Here is a 14,844-nt window from a genome sequence, read left to right as displayed (position 1 = left end):
TTTTCCTTCCCATCCTCTGTTTTGCCCAAGTTCCTGAGAAGGCAATGTAGAATTGATTGTTTTTCCTCCTGCCTCTCAGCTGATAACTTTTCTCCTACATTGTTAACCTACTCATTGAGCAGAGTTCAAATGGTAAGCTCTTCCCAAATGCCTCCTGTAAAAATGATTCATCCCTCTCACCCACCTTTCTACTCCTGTCATCAGGATTTACTGATGTTCATTTATAGGTTTCCATTTATAATTAGCTACTGCTCTGCCTCTGTCTTAACTTTTCTTCATATAATAGCTGGCTTTGGAGTTGGAGGACCTAGTTCAGATCCTGTTTCTGTCATTAAACTACCCATGGGCAAGTCACAACCTCTCTGGGCCTCATTCTCCTCATCTGTAAAGTGAGGAGGTTAGATTAGATGACCTTTTATAATTCTTCTGCCTCTCGTGGTCCTCTAAGGGCATTCACCTACTTATTATTTCTGAAACGATCTTCATCTGACTTGGCTGTTTCCCTCTGTATTCTTTCCTTGTCCTGGGCTAAGTATTCTTTCTTCATGGATTCTGTGTACAACTTGTCTGAGATCTACTATGCAAAGCCAAACATTCATGGTAGTAGGAGCTGGTTTATCTAACATGCGTTTCTTTCTCTTTCTCTTTATCTCTCTCTTTTTTTTTTTTTAAACCTCAGCCAAAACAGAGTGGAATATGAGAAAAGGGTTCGAGCACAAGCCAAGAAGTTTGCACCCTCATAAACATCGATCTTGTGGCATCTTAAAAAGGAAGGGATTGGTTTGGCAAGAACTTGTTTACAAAATTTTTGCAAAATCTAATGTTGCTATGTACAATGACTATTCACTTAGGGGAGGGGGTTGTGTGTGTGCCATTTTCCATTTTCGCCACTTGTATACAGTTCTGAATTCGCTGAATTGCCCCCAGTTTTTTCATACAGGGTCTCTTCCTTCAGTCTTTTGTATTTTTGATTGTTATGTAAAACTTGCTTTTATTTTAATATTGATGTCAGTATTTCAACTGCTGTAAAATTATAAACTTTTATACTTCTATAAATTCCCTAGTATCTAGTTTCATTTGCTCTCTGATGCAGGCATGCTTACAAATGTTTAGAATTCTATTTAGCCTCTAGCTGGCTGTATGAAAAAGGAAGTTCATCACCTCTCCCTTTCCCTACCCTTAATTTGTTTATCTATCTTTCAGAGACTAGGTTACATTGCTTACACGCCCCAGAGATCCAAAGTCAGCCAGCATCTTGTTTCTGCATCACTTCCTTGTGTTTATATGGCGTTTTGTCTGTGTTGCTGTTTAGAGTAAATAAACTGTTTATATAAAGGTTTTTGTTTCATTATCTTCTTCATTAAAATGAGTGCAAAGAGGAGGCTCCTAGTTTAGACTTTGTCTTCAAGCTAACATAGCCACCCTTCTGTTACCTGCTCTGTAAAGACCTCTGTGTATAGACTTTTCTCACTAGCCCTGCAAACTAGGGCCAGCCTGGGAGCATTCCAATTGTTTGTTTGGCTTCTTGGTGACCTAGGAAGCCCTGATTGGCTCTTATACCTTGTCCATCTCCTTTTGTAAATACTGCTATGTTAAAAAAATATATATATATCTGTATGTATAAGGGTTTTTTGTTATTGTTGGGGTTGATTTTTTTTTTTGTTCTTTTCTTCCCTACCTTTGGGGCTATTCACTATTGGACTTATTTTAAACCTGGTTAATCTGAATTGGTTTGAACTCTCCCTTTTTAAACATCCAACTAAGAGATTGGTGAGTACATGGCCCATTGCCCTGCTGAAATGCAGAGCTTCAGTGGTTCCAAGAGGCATTTTGATAATTAAGTTCTAAGTACTAAATGCCAGACCAAAACTAAGACTAAACTAAGGTCTAAGAGATTTAAAAGACTGGATATAAAGCAATAACTGAGTAAGCCAGTCTGAAAGCTGGGTATACCTGGCTAGGGACCCAAACCTAGATTAACCAGATAATAATACACTTGTGCTGTGTACTTTAATTCACTGGTAACAAATGAGCTTTCCTCTTATTGAAAATGGCATCCTTCTACTCCAAAGAGATCTGTTTCGACAGTGGGATGGAGTTGATGACTTGGATAATGTTCCCTTTTTAATATATTTGCAAAAGAATCTCAGTTCTTAGAGGTGAGCACCATAGTGTGGAAATCACTCTTTGTGAAAGGAATGACCTCATTCTTCATCTCTCTGTAGGGAGGATCTGGGGAGAAAGTGATTCACTATTAGTGCCCTCTCACAGTAACCATACTCTTCCTGTTTTTCTTTGTTTGAAAATGTATTGACTAGCTTTGCAAACAGGTTGGAGGTTTGATCCTAAGTCACATGCTTCTGGTATCAATGGCTGTCTTAGAATCACTTGCATGTTCTTCATTGCGTGCTCTTGTAGGCAGTCTTTCCAGAGATTCCCCTAGAGTAGGCTTTTAAACCATGTAGGTCACAGGCATTCACTCCAGCTGCACGCTTTGCCTCCAGTGGTTCAGTCCACAAGTGAAATCTGCATGTGTGTCCAACACATAGAGCTGTGGGGCGCAGACAGATGCTTTTTCAGCAGGTAGTTAACTTTCTATGTATCTAGGGAATAACACTTGTATGCGCTTAGTGGTTTCTGTTGCATGAGACTCCAACTGGGCACCTGAGTATTGTTTCTGGCACATGCCCTGTAACCCCAGTTGTACACTGAGAATGTAGTGAATCATAGTCAGTAAGCATCTAAGGGGCCTTTTCATTTGGCTCTTAAGCTTCCTGAAATTGTTTCCTATTAAATAAGGTCATTCTAATTTTCAAAATTACCTTTAATTTATTGAACAGGAGACTTGGGTGGGGGGGGAGCCTTTTTTTGCCCTCTCCACCTCCCTCAACCCCAGATGACAGAGTATGACTTTGGGGGTGGGGTGGGAGGGGAACTGCCAAGCAGTCTCTGCTCCAGACTTTCAATAGCTGGTTTGCTGAGCCTTTGTCAGTCGTGAAAGATGACTCTCACTGCTGTTCCATGCACTGATGTGTGGTGATTAAATTAAGGACTGATGTTTGAGGTGGGCCTTCAAAAGAAATATAACTTTAGGCATTTCAGCAGCTTGGAGTCAAATCTCACGTTAGCTTTGGCTATCAGATTCTGACAGTTTTGGCAAAATATGTGTTAGAAGTAGATAGGAATTAAGAGGTGGTGGGGAGCACCCAGTGTTTGTTTAAAAAAAAAAACATTCCTCCCTGATACTGGGGATGTAGGAATTCTTAGTATTTTAGGTTTTCAAGAGCATCAGATGGTGGAATTGACCAGAGCTTTTATCAGAGCTGTGAGGATAGTGAATAACTTGATTCCAAGTTAGAGAAACCACTTTTAAGAATTATGTTAAATCCATTGCTCCTTATGGAAAAAGACCTTTCTTAGATCAGGGTTCTCACATTTAAACAAGCTAGAAACTGAATCTAGCTCTTTAAACCCTCTGATCACTGTAATGATTGAACATGAAGTTGAGCTGCCTGGTGTCCATAAGCAAGGGAGTCATTCATCTGAAACATTGTCAGTCTGGCTCCAGAGGGACTACCAGACCAGTGTCTAGTTCACATAATATTGCTGCCTTCCCTTACAGAGATCCCATTTATTGGGGGGGGCGGGGAAACTAATTGAAAAGAACATGCATGGGCTTCATATGTTCTCCATGTAGGGAAAGACTGCTTCTGGCCCAAATTAAACTAAACAGGATACGGGATAATATTTTTATTTTTAACAACACAATGGTAGGATATTTCCCATCTAAAACCCCTAGGCTAGACTCCTTCTAGCATGTCATCATCTAGAACTTGGTTCAATTCGAGGTTAATTTTTAAGACTTTTAGGATTTTCATTCACTTCCAACTCCATTTGAGGTACGAGTGCCTTGTTTGCTTGCTTAATATATTTTGTATTGTTCACTAGTTCCTCAGTTTGATATTTGCAATTTATTTATAATGCAAAGAATATGACATGGGTAATTCAGCTGGATTGTATATTTGTAGCCTGCTCCCAGAATGTCTTATTTTGTAATGACTGAACTAAATCTAGTAATAGTTAAACATGTATATGGTTAATATATATGGAAATACAATATATTTTATAGTTAAAGTATTCTAAAGTAATTGATGTTTCTAGCAAATTGTAGTGATTTAAGGCTAATGAAATGTTTCTTTTGTACCACAATTCTTGACTTAACAAAGATGTGAATCTTGTAATTCGAGGACTATGAAATTTGATCATCCTGTTTTTAAATGTAAGGAAAAAGATTGTGTTCCCAGCATGAGAATCCTATAGTAAGGAATTGTGGGAAATAGGTAACCACTGTATCTGAGAATCCTCTCATTAAAAAAATTTCCATAAAATTGATATGTAGGATGTTTCCTTTTCATGCACTGCCCTTGTCGTTCTCCTGGGTGGTAATGAGCTTTGGAAGGTTGAGACTGGTGTTGGTATCCTTTGCCTCAAGGGGCCTTCTCCCATCCATTTGCCTTGGACTCTTGAGTTGCATACTTCAGCACTTGCCTGACCCAGGAATTCTGGGAGGAGCTCCATGGTAAGAAGAGATTTGGTTGTGAGGATATAACTCTCTCAGTGTCTTAGGGACATCAGCTAAATTAATGCCTCCCTTTTAGGTTTATGCTTCAGTGTTCCTAGGCAGATACAAAACTTGGAGTTAAGTACATATAGTAAACACATTGATTTGCCTTGATAGGATTCTGCACAGGATTTAGGGGATTGGTATGTATCACCTCTTTAGGGGAAAGGAACAATTAGGCAGAGCTAAAGGGCATTGGCGCTTCTTTTAGGATCATAGGGTCATGGATTTAGAGCTGGAAGGGACCTTAGAGGCCATTGAATCCAACTCCAATATTGTATAGATAGGAAACTGAAACTCAAAGAGGCAAATTGCAGAGGGTCACTCAATAATAAGCATTTGAGGCAGGATTTAAATTCCGGTCTTGGCTCTAGATGTGTTAACTCTATGAAGAGCCAGGCTATTTGAGGCGTTAGACTGTTTCTTGCTCCTGGGCTTTGTTTTTCCTAATGCCTTTCAAAGAAGACTCCCTATGTGGGTAGGGTAAAAGGAACCTTTCAAGACCTGCTGGCCAGTCATAACGTTTAAATTGTCTTTTGGCCCAGTGTTATATGAACAAAGCTCATGTACGAGGTATATGATCTGGACAGTGATGATGCCCATCTCTGCTCTGCTCTTCAGAGTTGTTTCAGAAATCAGTCCTGCCCTGTAAGAGCTGAGTGACGTCCTTTATATGTTCCCGTCAGGTCCTGTTGTGGATCTTCAGTACCTCGGACGTGTAAAGCCTTACACATCAGGTATTAGCCAACACTTTTGCCAGAGTCCCTTAGCAGATCTGGCCAAATTTCAGGTAGTTTTTGTTCAGTTTCTCTCTCAAGGCAGTGTATTTCAGTGGAAAGAATACTGGATTTGGAGATGAAGAACCTGGGTTCAAATTCCAGCTCTGCTTTTTATTGCCTGCATGATCCTGGGCAAGTAAGTCATTTAGACCTCTTTGAGGCTTTGCTTGCTCCTCTGCAAAATGAGGAAAAGATCCACTTGTGGTCACGCGTCAGCCTCCAGACCTCTAGCACCCCGCCCCAGCCCTTTCCTAATTTGGTAGCAGTATTTTATTATGAGGGCTCCCAGGTAAGCTATCTAGGTTCCTGGAACCTTTTGGGGGTTCCTCTCAACTACAGAGTTAAGTGTTAAAACTCAGTATAGGGTGTTGAGGAATGTGGCCTGATTTGATTTCTCAAGTCACAAGCATAGAAGGGCTTTTGAGTACAGGTTGGGTAGAAGAGAATCCTCTTTCTTCACCTTAGCGCAAGACAGTAAATGTTAATTGATCATTGAACTCCTTTTCTGATAGAACTTGGTAGCTTAAAAATGGAAACTAAGAATAAGCAGAAGGCTCTGTCTTCTCTGTAGCATGGTGATGGATGAACACTGTATTAAGAAAAATAAGCCTGCTGGGGGGCATAAATGGCCATATTTGGGGAAGATTACAGGGGACCTAGGAGCTTGTGAAGGACACCTGGGACATCACTGCGGGGGGGGGGGGGCACCGAGAGGGAGATACACAAAGCTGGTTTTTATAACATTTAATGCTTCTTAAAAGCTGCCAAGTATGTTACTGCTGATAACAAATAGCTAAATATGGGGTGGCTGAACAAGAGCTACTTGCTGGGCTTAGGGTTTTTGTTTTTTTGTTTTGAATTTTATTTTGTATATGTTTGGAAGAGGAAGAAGGGATTTTTTTCTTTTTCTTTTTTAGCCAAAGACAAGGTTTATTAAAGATGAGCCACATAGGCCAGACCTGTAAGGAATCTGAAAATTTGTGACACTCGTAAAGATGAGCGGGCGTGAGGAGATCTCAGCTGTGGGGAACTGTTTTTAACACATGGTCAGAGGAGAACCAGAACCTAAGTCCCTATAGGTACTACCAATTGAACTGAGATCAGACTTGCAGTAGAAGAACAAAAAGGAACTAAAAATAGTAGGACAACAAGAATTACCCTCTGGATGCAGGACCTCTTGGCATGCAGTGTTTACACATCTATTCCAGCCTGGTACAAGAGAGACACCTAGCTCTTGGGGATGGGGAGGGAGATGGGAAGAATGATGTTAACAACATGGCACCTGAACCCAGTCTCCCTCCTCAGATAGCCTTTAACCACTGAAGACAACCCTCAGTGGCAGACCTCAAACGAGGGCATTGTTGGCCTAGTGCCTTTCAGAACTTGGTTTCTGAGTGCCCTAGTAAAGACTAGATCTGTGTGCATTACACCTTCATCTGAACTCTCCTGAAGTCCATCAGAAGCTGATTTAGGAGAATGGCTTTCAAGCGCCCTGTTCAGATCTGTCTTTCTAAACCCCTTTCAGAAGTGCCAGGCTCAGTTTCTCCTCTGCACACCTCTCCAGTCTTGCTTAATCTTAAAGTTGATTTGAGGTTTCAGTCTATGCAGATATACTCGCTGCAGGGTGAGGGAGAAAATATTCAGAGAAAATGGGCGGCCTTTGAGATTTGCTGCTCATCAGCCTTCGTGTCTGGCAGTTCTCAACTGCCCCTAAACCTGGCTTTCCGCTTGTACGATGCCTCCAGTTCCAGATTGTCTTCCTGCCTTTGCTAAAGGGTATCTGATTTAATGGTAACATCCATTATTTGTCAGAGGAATGTGCACCCCTTCTCCACGCAGCCCACCCCATGCAACTCTTTTGTTATAATCTAAAAGGCAAGATGGCCGATCTTGAAGTTGTAGGGGAGAATTAGAACAAACCCTAACCACCTGCCCTCCTCTGGGACCAGGCTTGGTCCTGTACCTGAAACATGGCGACTTGTAGCTGGTGCCAGAAAAGACAGTCACGTGAATCCAAAGCTTGGCACCAGCAGTACATCGAGCTTGGGGTTGCTATGGTGATGGGCCTGATGATTTGGAGAGAGCATAGCTGATTTTGACCAGTTCATTCGATAAAGTGTGAGAACAGCAGCTGCTTGTGCTCAGTTGCTGTTCTTCTTGCCTTGCGAGTTGCCCACCCACATGCCTGAGGTGAGTAGTGTTTTTCCTTGAGTGTGTCGAAGAATTCTGGACTCTTGGAACTGTAGGGGACCTCAGAGGTCACCTAGTCCAACCTGCCACCCACTGTGAGAGGTGTTTGTTCAGTCTGTTCCGATTCTTCCAATAACAGGAAACTTACTTCTTAGCCAAAGCAGACCGTCCCATTCTTGGGTTCAGTCCTTTCTGCTGTTGCTGGAATGCAGGCTTTATTTACTGCTAATTAGCTTTTTGCTCTTCTCCTTTCTGTACCAGTTTCCTCATTTTGAGTAGATTACTCATAAGGTCCTTTCCAGTACCAGCAGTCTGTGATCTTGGCTATCTTTGAAGCTGGCCTTCCTAAAGAATGCTCTTCTTGAGTCACTGCACATGTACGTGTACACACACACACACACACACACACACACACACACACACACACACACTCCCAAGATTATCTTGGATGAAGATTCTAAGGGATAATTTGGATGATGACCCAGAAATTTCCCTGCATGGCATCAGCTTGACTTAGAATGCCTCCAGTTCTCAACTGGAAAAAAAAATGGGGAAGTGTTTTGGGCATTGATATCTAAAATCTTGCAATGGTGGGCAGGGAAAAGGTACAGTGCTGGAGACCATGCAACCTGGCTGTTGAATATGGCCTTATCTGGCAACTTTGACCTCCCCTTTCCTAGCACATGGAGCATATTAGAGCCAGGCTCAACCATTGGAAGTAGCTAAGACATGCTTTGGCTACGTTCAACCAAGTACCGACTTCACCTCCCAGAAGTCAGGAGAGATTCTGTAAAACTACAGTCTAGTCTTGTTCAACCCTCTCCTGGCCTTCAAACTCACCTTTGCCTCTTCCCCTCCTGCAGCAAGTCTTCTCATGGGATGCAACAGGAAGAGCAAAATTTGAAATACCTTAGATTTCAAGCTGGGGGAAGCCTACAGATATGGAAATGGAGGCCTGGAGAGGTGTAGGTCTTGCCCAAGGCAGCCTAGGCATGGCAAAACTAGTTTCAAATTCATATTGTCTGATTCTAAACCTAGCCCAGCACTTGGATTATGCTATTCCTCAAAGCTCTAAGTGTCCTAAGCTTTAGTTCCAAAATGCCAGAATCCTCCCAGTGGCACAGAACTGGGAAAAGAGTTTTGGACTGGGAATTGGGAAGTCTGGCTTCTGCTCCTGACTGTCCCAGACAGGTTGCACGTGACCTTTCTTTTCTGGGCCTCAGTCTTCTATGTAAAATGAGAAGGTTAGATTACATGACCTCTAAGGTCCCTTCTAGTTCTTTGGTCTGTGATGCTGCCTTTCTGAAACTTATCAGCACCTAAAGAGCAGAGACCAGGGTTTGGAGACTTGGACACAACAACCAGCATATCCTCTTCCTAGTCAAATTAGTAAACAATTATATTAATCTCCTGAGATTTGTTAGGCAGTAGGGACACAAAATCAAAACAGTTCTGGCCCTCACAGCTCACAGTCTATTAGGGGAGACAACTTGTAGACAGGTAAGTAAATACAAGGTAATTTGGGGGGTCACCAGCAGCTAGAGGCTCAGGGAAGTTTTCCGGTAAGAGGAGTTCGTTGAGTTTTGAAAGGAGCTAGGCTGTGAGGGAAGAGCACCTCCTAGGAATAGAAGGTCTGGACCAGAGAGATGGAGGATCTGTGGGGAAAGACAAGAAGGCCAGTTTAACTTGACCAAGAGTGTATGAGGGGCAGTAAGGAGTCATAAGCCTGGAAGCAGATTGGAACCAGTTTGTGAACTGCTTTAAATGCCAAATGCTGTAGTTTATGTTTGATCCTAGATCAAATTTTTGATCACATATTTGATACAGGGCTATGTGGAAGAGAGTATTGAGACCCTCCCTCCCCCAAAAACCAAACCTGATGTGTTTGTTCATTGGTTTGTAAATGAACCTAATATTTTTTGGCTAGGGCCCCCAGCTTCTTGCCTTAACTCTACAATAAGCCTGGCTCTGGTCCCTTATGACCCTGAAGGATGACAATTAGGGCTGAGTGGAAAGGACCAGTAATCTGATAATGAAGGCACTAGAGGCCACTACTGGCAGTTAATAAAGGGGGCCTGAAGAATAGGGTACCTTCACAGAATTTCTTCCACTGAGTAGGATGTTTTTCTGGCTCCCCCATGTCTCGACCAAGCATGATCCATCAGTTGTGCTTGAACAGGCAGCTGATCCCAGACTGATCAGGAGGAAAGGAGGGGAAAACAAGGGGAATAGGTGTGACTACATTCTACTGCCTCCATGATGCCCCTTCTCAAAAAAAAAAAAACCAAAAATGGGTTGGTTACAAGTCTGAAAATGGGGGCCTCGTCATTAAGTTGTTTTTGAGTCATGTCTGACTCTCTTTCCCCACAACACAGAGATAAACTAGGGCAGGGATTATTATCCCCATTTTACAGATGAGGAAACTGAGACTGGGGGAGGGGAATCACTGTATTCTCACAGGTGTATCATCTAGTTGTACCCATAACTGAATCAGAATAACTTCTACAGTATCTCTCCGCTAAAGAAGGCCCCGTTACTTCCTTGAGCAGTGACTTTTCTCCATGGCTCCAAGTTCCACTCTCTGGGGCGAAGAACAACAATAATAAAAATAATAATAGCTAATATTTATGTAGCAACTGCTATGTGCCAGGCACTATGCTAAATGCTTTACAAGTTTACAGTAATTCTAATCCTCTCTTCCCCATGGCAGCCCTTGAAATACTCAAATGCAGCCTTCATGAACCCCTTAAAGCCCTTTGCTCCTTCAGCTGATCCTCATATGGACTTGGTCCCCTCTCCAGACTCATGCCCACCTTCTCGATGCATTCCATTTCATTGATGTACCTTGCAAAATGTTGTACTCAAAACTGATGATCATACTTTAGGTAGGGCGTGATCAAGGCCAAAAATACAGGAAAAAAGAAAGGAAGCAGGCATTTATTAAGTGCCTACTGTATGCTAGGCACTACAGTAAATGCTTTAAACATTTTATCTCATATTTAATCCTCACAGCACCCTGGGGGATAGGTGGTCTTATCCCTGTTTTACAGATGAAGAAACAGAGGCAAAGTGACAGAGGTCACACACCTAGTAAGTGTCTTGAGGCTAGATTTGAACTCAGATCTTCCTGACTCCAGGTTCAGTGCTTTATCCACAGAGCCACTTAGCAGCTCTTTCAATTTCTTCATTCTTGATACTCTGACTCTCACTGTAGTCTAGAATAACATCAGCCTTTTGGCTTAAGGGTCACACAATCAGTTCATATTGAGCTTTCGATCCATTAAAATCCCGGGATTTTTTTCTTTTAGTAACTACCTCGTACAGCCGGTTTTGTTTTAATCCAAATGTAGGATTTTGCATTTGTCTTAAATTTCCTCTTAACAAATTTGACCCAGGAGTGTTGCCTGTTAGAATCACTGATTCTGTCATCCCATCTTAGTTAAATGCTCATGGCTTTCTGTCATTTTCAAATATGATAAGCATGCCATCTGGTCCAACATTCAACTCACTGATTAAAAGGTTGAACCCAGAGCCAATAGCATGTTCTAGACTTTCCTCTAAATTGGCACTGATCCATTAACAACAGTGTTTTGGTTACAAGTGTCAGAGCCAGGATTTGAATCCAGCACTTTCGATCCAATATGACATATTGCCTCTTATCTGCATAATGGACATAATATTTGCCTTGACTCGCTGTCGTATTAGAAATTCAACAACCTCTCCCTTTTTAACCTCTACTCTCCCTACTCCTGCCACCATCATCAGAGTGGAGGCTGAGTCAGACTCTGGGCTGCTGCCTGATTTTTCTGTCAAGCTATTGCTTGGATTCTTCTCTGGGCACATACTTTTCTTCCTGGCTGTGGGTGCTTCCCATGCCCTCAGGATCCAAGACCCTATGCAAATTGCTGTGCCTGGTGCTTCCAGCATCTCTATCCCCAACCGTTCTGGCACCTCACCCTCCTTGCCTAGAGACACAGGCCACTCAGACTCCAAGCAGATCCCAACTGATGAACTCCCTGACAACCTAGGGTCTGCAGCTTCCAAACCTCAACCTTTCCCTAAATGCAGGTACCCTCCAGCCCCTCAAACTATCTCCATCCGTCTCAGGTACAGAAGATAGTCTGGCTGCCATTTAGCAACTCTGAATGGCCCAGAGTTGGAGAAGAAACTTGGCCACATCCTTATCAGTTTTTTTCCCCCTTGCCTGCCCTTCAAGTCTGAGGACAACAGACTTAGTATTTGTTCTCCCAGCTAGGTCGGTAGAAGAGTGAGAAACAATGGCCCTCAGTATGTAAGAGAAGCTGCCAGATATAGCTAGTCATTGTTATGAATCTAGGAACCATCCAGGAAAGTTCTGTTTTTAAAGAAAAGAAAGAGGGATGTTTTTTGGGGATGTTTTTGCAAAAGCAACAACTTTTGCCAGGATTAGGAGTGTGGGTGTGGCGATGGAATCTTATCAGCAAAAGGAGAGAATGCTAGAACCTAGAGAGAGCAGAGAGAAGTCCAGTATCAGCTGGTGAAAGAGTTCAAGGGCATTACGAAATCCTTGATGTGGAATAATAACACTAGTAATCACTGACTCATAATGTCTTAAGGTTTGCAAAAATCTTTATGTACATTACCTTATTTGGCCTTCACAGCGACTCTGTAAGGTAAGCATTGAAGTTATTATCCAGTTCTACAGAAGAGGAAAAAGGCTGAGATACTTGCCTGGTAGGGTCACAGCTATTAAGAGTCTGCAGGTAGAATTCAAACCTGGGTCTTCTGACCGGCACCTAAAACAAGTGTCAAACTCTTAGCCCAAAAGCCACCTATAAAACTCCCCCCAGTGCAGCCTGAACCAGATTAAACTGTAATTAGGAAATGTTTAACAAAATGAAAATACAACACAACATAGATAATGTTAATTTGTGGTTTTCTAAGTCAATAGGCAGCTAGCAGGTATCACTTTCTATTTTGAGTTTGACATTACACTAATGAGACCTCTCTGGAAAGAGCATCAGATTTATCAGCTAAGATCATAGTTTATAGGCTCAGATTTAAGTCTTGAAAGGATCATAAAGACCACTGAGACTAACTCCTTCATTTATACATGAGGAAGCAGACCCAGAAGGGTGACTTACCCAAGACCACATAGCTATTCAAAAAAAGAGCCAGTGTTTGAACTCCCATGTCCCCTTAACTCCAGGTTTTTTTCAGGACTCTATCTTCTAACCTATTTGGAAATCCTCTTCTGGGGATGTGGGAAAATTGGAACACTAGCATTGTTGGTGGAGTTGTGAACTGATCAAACCATTCTGCAGAACAATTTGGAACTATGCCCTAACGTTGATAAAACTTCATGTATACCCTTTGACACAGCAATACCACTACTAGGTCTGTATCCCAAAGAAAAGGGAAAAGGACTTTTTCTCCAAAAAAAAATATTTATAGCAGCTACTTTTGTGGTGGCAGAGAATAGGATGTCCATCAATTGGGGAGTGGCTGAACAAGTTGTAGTGTTTAATTGTCATGGAATTCTGTTGTGCTGTAAGAAATGATGAGCAGGATGGTTTCAGAAAAAAACCTGAGAATACTTACATGAACTGTTGCAAAGTGAAGTGAGCAGAACCAGAAGGACATTGTACACAATAACTTCAATATTGTAACAATGTGATCAACTGTGAACGACTTTGGTACTCTGATTAAGACAATGATTCAAGACAATTCCCAAGGATCCATGGTGAAAAATGCTATCTGCTTCCAGAGAAAGAACTGATGGGGGAAAAGGACCCACATGTGCAAAAATATTCATAGCAGCTCTTTTTGTGGTGGCAAAGAATTGGAAATTGAGAGGATGCCCATCAATTGGGGAATGGCTGAACAAATTGTGGTATATGAATATAATGGCATACTATTGTGCTATAAGAAATGATGAACAGGCTGACTTCAGAAAAACCTGGAAAGACTTGTACGGTCTGATGCTGAGTGAAATGAGCAGAACCAAGAGAACTTTGTACAGAATAACAGCCATGTTGTGCGATGACTAATATTGATAAACTTAACCCTGCTCAGCAATACAAGGGTCTAAGACATCTCTAGAGGCCTCATGATGGAAAATGCTATCCACATCCAAAGAAAGAACTGTGAAAGTTGAATTGCTATTTTTTTTTCTCTTCTGTTGAGTTTTGTTTCTTCTTTCTGATGGTTCCTCCTATTGGTTTTAATTTTTACTTACAACACCACTAATGTGAAAATATGTTTAATAGGAATGTAAATGTATAGCCTATATCAGATTGTGTGCCATCTTGGGGAGGTTTGGTGGGAAGGGGGAGAAAAATTTTAAACTCAAAAGCATATGGAAGTGATTATTGATAAATCAAAATAAACTAATAAAATTTTTTTAAGAATTAGAAATAAGAAAGAACTGATGAACTTAGAGTGCAGATACTTTTATTACTTTATTTTTCTTGCTTTTTTTCCTTGCTCGAGGCTGATATGGAAATTAGAAAAAAAAATTCTCCTTTGCTACTTATTACCTGTGACCTAAAACAAGGTACTTTTCTTTCTTCTCTGGGACTTTTCTCCGCAAAAAAAAAATTGAATGGGTTGGATTAGTTGAACTCTTAACATCCCTTCCAGCTCCGGAGCCTTGGTGAGCCAAACAACACTTGGAGTGGAACTGGAACCAGCCCCAGAGGAATGAGAGTATGGCTCCTAGATCTTGCTCACCTGGAGCTGATGGGGGGAGGGGGAGAAGGGAGAGGTATTAAGCCATTTGTGGGCTGTTTTTTCATTTTGCATTGACCCTTTCCATATAATAAAAATGCCTTTGACACTTTATTTTGTGTGTTGAGTGTACATGTTGGAACAGTTAGACTATCCAGGACTCTGGTAAGGTATCAGCTGGTAAGCAGAGAAAATCCTATGTTACACCCGAAATTCAGGTAGACTGCCACCAGATGGATTCCTCCCTTCCATGCCTCTGCCAAACTACAGTGGATGTATATTCAGGGAGTCATTAGAGAAATTAAAGGAGTCACTTAAAACTTTAAGGGAATTTAGGGAATCATCTGTTCTAATTCTCTCATTTTACAGTTAAGAAAACTGGGGCTCAGAGAAAGAGGGACTTGTCCAAGGTCGCATTGGTAACAGGTGATACACTATGATTCCACCCCATTATTGTCTTGGCTTACTTCACATACACCCCACCTCAATGAAAAATATACAACGATAGTAATAGTAATAATTCTAATAACATAATAGTGGTCTCTA

At 41.6% G+C, this 14,844-nt stretch overlaps 1 protein-coding gene across 3 annotated transcripts in view; it reads left to right on the top strand.

Annotated features, from left to right (window-relative positions):
* Window positions 1-14,412, top strand: part of UBE2I (ubiquitin conjugating enzyme E2 I) — a 30,286-nt gene extending 15,874 nt beyond the window's left edge. For 2 of the 3 annotated variants that reach the window (XM_021006699.2, XM_021006702.2), the window contains exon 7: window positions 680-4,392. In XM_021006699.2, coding sequence (XP_020862358.1) covers window positions 680-743 — 64 coding nt within the window. In that variant the 3' untranslated portion in view covers window positions 744-4,392. Of the gene's footprint in view, window positions 1-679; window positions 4,393-14,211 lie in introns of those variants that run through there. The other variant, XM_078152591.1, reaches the window with a different exon arrangement.
* Window positions 14,413-14,844: the final 432 nt, after the last annotated feature.

Source organism: Phascolarctos cinereus, unplaced genomic scaffold (assembly GCF_003287225.1).
Source record: "Phascolarctos cinereus isolate Bilbo 61053 unplaced genomic scaffold, phaCin_HiC Scaffold_4;HRSCAF=312, whole genome shotgun sequence".
Lineage (NCBI taxonomy): Eukaryota > Metazoa > Chordata > Mammalia > Diprotodontia > Phascolarctidae > Phascolarctos > Phascolarctos cinereus.
Note: the sequence above shows the minus strand (reverse complement) of the source record. Positions and strands in the feature narration are given on the sequence as shown.